The 9,439-nt window shown below is 41.8% G+C and overlaps 1 protein-coding gene across 1 annotated transcript; it reads left to right on the top strand.

Moving 5' to 3' along the window:
* Positions 1 to 1,425: 1,425 nt before the first annotated feature.
* LOC134965866 (putative nuclease HARBI1) lies at positions 1,426 to 5,471 on the top strand. Its single transcript, XM_063942254.1, has 5 exons — positions 1,426 to 2,172; positions 2,256 to 2,628; positions 2,938 to 2,959; positions 3,960 to 4,577; positions 5,375 to 5,471. The coding sequence occupies exons 1-3, from the start codon at positions 1,428 to 1,430 to the stop codon at positions 2,939 to 2,941; spliced, it is 1,122 nt and encodes a 373-aa protein (XP_063798324.1). The 5' UTR covers positions 1,426 to 1,427; the 3' UTR covers positions 2,942 to 2,959; positions 3,960 to 4,577; positions 5,375 to 5,471.
* Positions 5,472 to 9,439: the final 3,968 nt, after the last annotated feature.

The raw sequence follows: 9,439 nt of genomic DNA, 5'->3' as shown, positions 1-9,439 counted from the left end.
CACGCTGTGAGTGTAGGTAGTTTGGAGTTTCACTGTTGAGTTTGTTGGCTTGTGCGTGAAGGTGCTATAGGATTTTTCCAAGTGAGTAATTGTCAAGCATACATTTGTCCTTTCGTTTGCGTTTAGAATATAGACAGTGTAGCATTTTGTCTGCGAATTTACGTTTGTGAGTATTCTGGAATTCGTCTTGTTGTTTTTTTTTTTTTTTTAAGGTTTTTATTTTATGTTGATTGTTTGTTAGTCTTTTTTACACATATATATTTTGCTAGTCCATTTGTGCAAATAAACCTGTGCTTCATTGCTTTTACTGTCATTTTTGGTCTCTTGTAGGAGAATTGTTTTGGGTGACGTAACCGTAGTCTATTATTTCAAATTTGTGTGCTATATAACACAAATTGGTCCTTTCTTTATTTTGGATCAGGTAAGTTCCCTTGGCCTGTGTTGGTGCCTGTTTGTGTTAATGGTCTGTATGTTGTTTTTGACTGTCATTTTTGGTCTCTTGTAGGAGAATTGTTTTGGGTGACGTAACCCTAGTCTATTATTTCAAATTTGTGTGCTATATAACACAAATTGGTCCTTTCTTTATTTTGGATCAGGTAAGTTCCCTTGGCCTGTGTTGGTGCCTGTTTGTGTTAATGGTCTGTATGTTGTTTTTGACTGTCATTTTTGGTCTCTTGTAGGAGAATTGTTTTGGGTGACGTAACCCTAGTCTATTATTTCAAATTTGTGTGCTATATAACACAAATTGGTCCTTTCTTTATTTTGGATCAGGTAAGTTCCCTTGGCCTGTGTTGGTGCCTGTTTGTGTTAATGGTCTGTATGTTGTTTTTGACTGTCATTTTTGGTCTCTTGTAGGAGAATTGTTTTGGGTAACGTAACCCTAGTCTATTATTTCAAATTTGTGTGCTATATAACACAAATTGGTCCTTTCTTTATTTTGGATCAGGTAAGTTCCCTTGGCCTGTGTTGGTGCCTGTTTGTGTTTGTTCAAAGTGTTTTGATAATGTTTGTTTTCCATCTTGTTAATAAATGCTATGTTTTTACCAGGATTGATCAGCAAAGTAGTGTTGTTCTTGGCTGGACTAGCTACTAAAGGGCTAACTTTTTGTTTGTTTTATTGTAATGTTTTAAACCAATTAGTCATTATTTTTTAGTAGGTGTTTGTGATGTGTTTGATGCTGTGTTTTTTTTTAATACTATTTTTAACATTTACAATTTAACATATGTAGCTTTCATCATAAAAATAATTTTGTTTATCTTTTTTGTGATAATATTCCTTTTGTTCCTGAATTGAACTCAGAAAAAATGTCTTACGCTCCTGCAGTAAGTTGACACCCCCCTTTTTTTGAAAAATTTTGGTTGTATATTTGTTGGACTTCGTTTTTGTCTTATTCAACCTTTTTTTGTTTTATTTTCCAAAGTGTGTGATGTCAATATTTATTGCTGCCGAAGCCCTACCTCCCCAACCCACGCCAGCACTCCCACCCCAACCGCCAGCCCCACAACCACAACCGGCTCCTCATCAACCAAGGCAACGGAGGCGTGCTAGGCCACCAATTTTCCGACCCCGTGTCCTACTTTTTGGGATGCCAGATGATGTGGTTGTACGTAGATACAGGCTGCCACCACATCTAATCCTAGACACTCTCTCCATAATAGAGAGTGATCTGGAGTCTGAAATTCGGTATCCTACAGCAATACCACCATTGACACAATTCCTTGCTGTGTTACATTTTTTGGCTACAGGCTCTTATCAGCATGTGGTAGGAGACCTGGTTGGCATGTCGCAGGGCCAGTTCAGTAAGGTCCTGCGGCGTGTCTGCCAGGCTTTCCTAAAGCGTGTGAAGCAATTTATTGCTATGCCTTTGGATGTTGGTGCCCTAGATGTGGTGAAGCGGCAATTTGAGGAAGGTGGTAGTCGCTTCCCACATGTTATTGGGGTTGTGGATGGCACACATGTAGCTATTCAGCCACCAAAACATAATGAAGAAATTTATAGAAACAGGAAACTGTTTCATTCTCTGAATGTAATGGTTGTTTGTGGGCCATCCCTCCAGATCCTTTCCCTGAATGCAAAGTTTACTGGAAGTTCCCATGATGCGTATGTCATTAGACAATCAGGGATATGGCACAGATTAAGATCAAGTCAACGAGCAGACATGTGGTTATTGGGTGAGTTGTTGCACAATTTTGTGTAAAACATTTTAATTTTTTTAAAAATAGACTATTTCTAATTTTGGTTTATCATCAAACAGGAGACCGTGGATATCCTTGCACCCCCTGGCTCATGACTCCTTACCGTAATCCCAGGCCAGGACCACAGACGGCATTTAACTCCGCGCTTACTGCCACTAGGCAGCTGGTGGAGCGCACAATTGGGGTCCTTAAAGGGCGGTTTCGTGTGCTCCACCGCACTGGTGGCGACATCATGTATTCGCCGGAGATGGCAAGTAAACTAGTGGTCCTGTGCGCTATACTACACAACATCGCGGTAAGGAGTAGCGTAGAGCTTCCTCAGACAGAGGAATTGCCTGATGAGGAGCCAGGGGTTGTCCGACACTTCGGTGGGGGGAGTGTTACACGGAGGGGGAGCCAAGTCAGGGCAAGCATTGTTGCGGAATATTTCAGGTATAGTGTTTTAAGTTTCTCTTTTTTAATCAAAATAAAACCACAGTATGCTTTTGTATTTTGATTAATTTTGTCATTTTGTTTGCTATTGTAAGGCCATTGGGTAATAATTTTTTGGCTTTGGAATATGTAATATTTATTTGCCACTAAATCCGTTAACACGTTAAGCTTACAATGTGTTATTTGCAAAAACAATACTGTGATGTTGCTAAATAGTGTCCTTATTTGTTTTCTATCCTAAAATCCTGTTTATTTCAACAAACACACAAACAAATGAAACTTAATGTTGTCCACTTTGTGACTGTCCAGCTGAATGATCACACAAACTGTGGTGAGTACACAGATATGTATCTGAATTTACCCAAAACTGTGTGTGTGTCTGTGTCTGTTTGTTTTGTTTTATGTTTTAATTTTTTAAAAATTCCTTCTGCGAATGCGTATTTCCGCTCGTGCTAATTAACACTCTGCTCTTCCCAGCATTGCAAAGATCAATAAAGTTATTAGAAATTACAGCATAGATTTTGGACCAATCACATGCTAGCAGACACTAGAAATATATGCCCAAATAAGGAAAACGCCATTGCCATGATGCGTGCGGCACCTTTCACCAGGCGGGAGCTCCGCGTCCTGGTTGCGGTGATGGACCGCCGCGTAGGCCGCGTTGGGCGCTTCATCCCAAATTGGGTTAAGCGCGAGGCCTACGCGGAGGTCCGCCGCCTGCTGCGTTCTCGCGTCCGCAGCAGGCGGACAATAATACAGTTGGAGAGGAGATGGAGTGATCTCCGCAGGAGGACTCCAGAGCTGTTGGCGGAGATCCGGCAGCAAATCCGCGCAATGCATGCACGCAGTAAGTTACATTACATAAGATTAATAGCATAAATTGTGCAAATTTACACTAAGTGGTAGGCTAATTGCAACACTGAGTGAACAATTTTTTACAATAGGACAGTGTGTGTGGTTAGGGCAAACAGTACTGACTGTAGCAAAATGTCACCAAACAAGTGCATGTTTTCCTGAAAAAAAAACCAGGCAGGAAACTGTACCAAAAAACTTGATCAGTGCTGTCTATATAATAAGGTGGCTTGAATAGTGATCTGGTGATGTTGCCTAGACCAATCAATATGACTCAATGGAATAGATTAAGGAATGAGCGTCCAAATAATTGTTTGGACTCATTTAGTTTGCTGTGGGCAACATGAAGAGGATTTTTTTTTTTTTTTTGTTTAAAAAAAACCACTGTGTCTTTTACATGGAACAGAACAGTGAAATTTACAATTGTTTAGTATGTAATTTAACATGCAAATTAAATTTTAACACAAATATCATTATAGGACGACCACAACGGCAAGCAACACATGAGGCACCATCTCAGCCCCCTTCCCCTTCTCACTCCCCCTCCACTTCCCAGTCCCCCTCCCCTTCTCACTCCCCCTCCCCTTCCCAATCCCCCTCAGCTTCCCAGTCCCCCTCAGCTTCCCAATCCCCCTCTGCTTCCCAGTCCCCCTCAGCTTCCCAGTCCCCCTCAGCTTCCCAATCCCCCTCAGCTTCCCAGTCACCCTCAGCTTCCCAGGCCCACTCCACTTTCCACTCCCCTTCTCACCCCACCTCTCCTTCTCTTTCTGTGACCCCTTCTCCTCCTTCCCATACCCCTTCTCCTTCAACTTCCAAATCACCTTCTCAGCCCCCCTCACCCTCTATTGGCCTAACATTCTCTCCGCCCCCCTCGCCCTCTCAATCAGACCCACCCTCTGAAATAACATCCCCAATCCCTCCTCCTTCCCCCATCCAGCCTCCTTCCCCCATCCCTCCTCCTTCCCCAATCCCTCCTCCTTCCCCAATCCCTCCTCCTTCCCCCATCCAGCCGCCTTCCCCCATCCAGCTGGCATCACCACCCAGCGAATGGGCAGAAGAAGCCCCAGATGGGCTAAGTGACAATGTTGTGGAGGAAAGTAAGTGTTTTTACATTTTTACAATAATGATTACCTACTTAGACTTACAATCTCAAAACATGCCCTGTTGTACTGTTGGGAATACGCTACCAAGGAAAAAAAAAAGAGTTATTATTCATGGTGTACATGTTGCATTGAATTTTTAAAGAGTGTCATTATATGTAGTGTTATGTGTGCAATGTTTTGTGTGTCCACTCTAGGTCGACACTCATTAGTTCAACAGGGTTGCCAGGACAACATGGTTTATCTGTGCTCAGTTTTGATGGTAACATTTCTACTTAAGTGGAGTTCTCTTTAACATGGGACGTTGCCCATAGCAACCAATAAGATTATAGTTTAAATTTGTAAGTCCACTTTTACAAGATAATATTTTTATTTTTATTGGTTGCTATGGGCAACGTCCCTTCTTAAATAGAACTCCAGTAGTAATAAATGTACCCCATGGTGTGGTCCACTTTCTTGTAATAAACAAAAAAAGATTGCTGAGCAGGCTTGTTTGTTGTTCTGCTACTGATTTATCTTGAAAACAGCCATGATGTCGTCACTTAGGAATTAAAGCAGGCCTCTCCAAACTGCGGACATACAGCTGCTGAGAAACTACACATTCCAGCATGCCCTGACACCGTTTTGCATTCTCTGTCCCCAAAACTGTGTCAAGGCATGCTGGTCTATGTAGTTTCACAACAGCTGGAGGGCATCAGTTTGGCCAGGCCTGCATTAAAGTGTGCTTTGTGCCCTGCTTGTATAATAGGTAATGTGAGTAAGTTATTAATGTTTTCTTTGACTCTTCTTTTCAGATTCTGCAGTTGGAGATCCCAGCACTTTGCCTGAACTTTTAGGGCGGCTGAAAGCCCATTTAAGGGAAGTGTTAGCAGATATCGAGGCAATAGAAAAAAATCTATGATATTTTTATTTTAATTTTGTTAAAAGTTTCTTAAAAAAACAAAAAAACAAATAAAAAAAATAAAAAAATTGTTGAAGTTAAGTGGGTGTTGTGCTTATTTATGCTATAAAGGAACAGCACATTGCCTTGCAGAAATTGGTGACCTTAAACAGTTCACACATCTTACTTAAGCTTAAAAATAAAAATATAAAACACAAAATTCTACACACACAAAACTCGTTAGGAGGTTATGGTTTTTAAATACATGAAAAGACATTTATTCACACACTACACATATACACAATACTTCAAACATTTGCATTATAACAATAAAAATTACAATATCTATATTTTACAATTTTAAACAACAATGTTTCTGGCCAATTAGAGCTACAAAGTGTTCTTCTGGTTTACTTTGGAGACTTAATTGGTCAGGACCATTGACATTAATTACACTAATTGGGTTCGTAATTGAGGAGGGCTTGTGGACTTTTAACATAAAGGTGTAATTCCACTGAATAGGGGGAAAAAAAGCATTGTGGTGCGTTTGTCCACAAAAGTGTGCACTTTTAACATGGATGGGTAAATATACTAAAACTTAGGGGGTAATTCTGAGTTGATCGCAGCAGCAAGTTTGTTAGCAATTGGGCAAAACCATGTGCACTGCAGGTGTGGCAGATATAACATGTGCAGAGAGAGTTAGATTTGGGTGGGTTATTTCGTTTCTGTGCAGGGTAAATACTAGCTGCTTTATTTTTACACTGCAGGTTAGATTTCAGTTTGAACACACCACACCCAAATCTAACTCTCTCTGCAAATGTTATATCTGCCTCCCCTGCAGTGCACATGGTTTTGCCCAATTGCTATCAAAAATCCTGCTGCGATCAACTTGGAATTACCCCCTTAGTAATTTTACGATGAAGTATGTGTTAATGCGATAGTTTCGCAATGCTGCGATGGTTTCGCATTGCTGCGATGTCATTTGGCGTACGCCCACTTTGTGTAATACTGCGTACGAATGTGCAAAAATACGTTGGGGGCGGATGTTCGCAAATTTACTACACTAACGCAACTTTGCGAATATGTTGTGCGAACGAAAAACTTAGCGACCAACTCGGAATGAGGGCCATAGATACTATGATTTGAGAATATCAGTTGGAAGTTTGTGTAATAGGGAACCTTTACCAATAGAGGGTTGAAGATTGAGATTCATTATATACAGGGCTATGATGCCGCTAGAAGAATAATTATAGGAGGTCAGCCGCAAGTTCTCAGTGATAGGGATATGAGACTCTATAGGGCTGAATACATAGATTGTAGGATAAGATAAGTATTACTTAATATATAGATATCAATTTGAAATAGAGTGACAAATAACAGTCCTCAAGAATAAGGAGACTGTATTAAGCTGCAGCCTAACCCACTCCAACTGCCTGGACAGCTGGAGATGTGTCAGTAATTTTAGACACTGTGCCAATAGCTACAAATCTCAGCAGCAGTTGTAACTGTTTATGATTGCAACATTTCTATCGAATTTAGAAGCTGAGATAAGACTAACACAATATTGCTACATAGAAGTGAGTTGGCAAATTTGTAAACCCAGAAACAGTGATGCTTAACTCAATACATTGAATATAACATATTGTAGCAATTTAATTGGCAACACATAGGAGCCAGGTGATAGCTATATATTCTAAAAGATTAGTGAAACAGCTATCAGCAATAAAAGCTATGTTAAAATTCTAAACCCTATAACATATGTGAATATCAGAACAGTCACAATGATCTGACTAGGATACAAGTGACAATTGAAATACATGATACTATGATACATATCTCTTAAAGACACCTATATAGGTCCTTTCACAGATTGGCTATATATCAGGACTTCCGATAGATGTAATAAATTTACTAGAAACGACTGATCAATTTTTCTATGTTAGAGGTAGCTTGAGTACAATCATATATATGTATTACACTATATGAATATTTAATAAAAACGCTATATTTGTCAATTTTTTATTTTTATTCATATTGGTCTACTGTGTATGGGCCACTTTACACCCAGAGCTTTGATACAAATGTATAAGAAATAAGCTGCGTCTATAAGCAGATTGCTCTCTAGAAAATTGGGGTTGCTACACCCCTAAGAGAAGCAATTTCCTAGAAAAGTGGGGCTGCTAAACCCCTTGAATAGAATTGGGGCTAATATACCCCTAGAACATCAGCAATCTGTTAGGGTCTCCTGCCCTGTGCTGCCACGTCGTCATGGCAACCGGGAGACAAGTGCTAGTGGAGTAACCTGAGCGCAGCTGATACTCCGGTTCGGGTCTTTTGCTGTGCAGTGGTTATAGGCTCTGTGCACGGCAGGGGATCCGGTGCTGGTTTTTGTGTTCACAGTCTGTGAGGTCTGAGTGGGGCGTGGACAGCACCTGCTTTATAAGGCCTCTTTTCAGGGTAAGCAGATGCTGCTGAATCTTTGTTGGTTAGTCAGTTCATGAAAGTTAGCCAGTACTGTGTAGCTTTGTATTTGTTTGTTGCTTACTGCAAATAGGCCTGGGGATTTGGTATTACACTCTGCCAATCCAGACCTAGCAGTAAGACTGGAGTCAGTCGTTTAGCTTGCTGGGGTTCTGTTACTACTCTGTGAACTTAGCAAGTTTGCGGCTGTATTCTAAGACTTGCCTGTCTAATCCTGTCTCACTGTGCTAGGTGTCAGGGGTCAGTTTAGTGGCAGTAAGCTAAAACCTGTGCACTGCAAGTGAGAATTAGGATTGTGGAGATTCTCCTTGTGTCTATCATTCCATCTCTGACCAAGGAGTTTACTGCCACACCCGTTGGTAACCCTTTAGGGTTTTGCTGTTGCCCTTAGCAACAGCATTTCGGGTTCTCTACGTATTAAAACACAACATCTTGCTTTTCCATCTGAGCAGTTCTAATACAAGGGAGATACCCAGTTCCTTAGCCTCTGGGCTTCTCTGTTCACTTTGTGTGTATTTTGTTACCCTATCACCTTCTGTGTACATTATGTCATATCCCCCAGTTTGTCTGTGAGTCCATCTGTTTTGCATAACAGTTCAAACACCAGTACTTTCCTGCAGGCACTGGTGTGCATAACATATTCAGCAGCCTAATACTCCTGTTGAAATTTTGTGGGAATATGGAGCATACCCCTCAAAATACGTTGCAACAGGTGGTCGATCAGGTGCAGGTCCTGACTCGACAATTTAATGATTTGTCCATTAAAATGCACACCTCCCAGGCTGCTGGCGGAGCTCCCGCAGCAGCAGCACCTGCAGGGGTTAAGGAGCCGAAAGTAAATCTCCCGGATCGTTTTTCTGGAGATCGCTCGCAGTTCTTTTGTTTCAAGGAGAGCTGCAAGCTATACTTCCGGCTTAGGCCTCAGTCTTCTGGGTCGGAGATTCAGCGGGTGGGCATAGTGATTTCCTTGCTACAAGGAGACCCACAGGTCTGGGCATATGGGTTGCAGCCTGACTGTCCGTCGCTTAAAAGTGTTGATGCTTTTTTTACGGCACTGGGCATGTTGTATGATGACCCTGACAAGACGGCCTCAGCCGAGGCTCAGATTTCGATCCTTAAGCAAGGGCGAAGGCCAGTTGAGGTTTACTGTACGGAGTTTCGGAGGTTGGCCCATGATACCCAGTGGAATGACCCAGCCCTGAGACACCAGTACCGAAGAGGTCTTTCTAACCAGATAAAGGACCAACTGGTACAATATCCCTTGCCTGATAGCTTGGATCAGCTCATGCAGTTATCCATCCGGGTGGATGGACGGCTGAGAGAGCGTAGGCTTGAAAGGGAGACTGAGATTTCCTTCCTTCCCAAGGGAACCTCAGACTCTGAGGAATTTTCTGAGGAGCCTATGCAGATTGGGGCTACCCGCCTCTCCTCGCGTGAGAAGACGCGGAGGAGACAGCAGGGGTTGTGTTTGTACTGTGGGAATAAAGGTCATGTGGTA

This window comes from Pseudophryne corroboree, chromosome 10, assembly GCF_028390025.1.
Source record: "Pseudophryne corroboree isolate aPseCor3 chromosome 10, aPseCor3.hap2, whole genome shotgun sequence".
NCBI classification, from domain to species: Eukaryota; Metazoa; Chordata; class Amphibia; order Anura; family Myobatrachidae; genus Pseudophryne; species Pseudophryne corroboree.
Note: the sequence above shows the minus strand (reverse complement) of the source record. Positions and strands in the feature narration are given on the sequence as shown.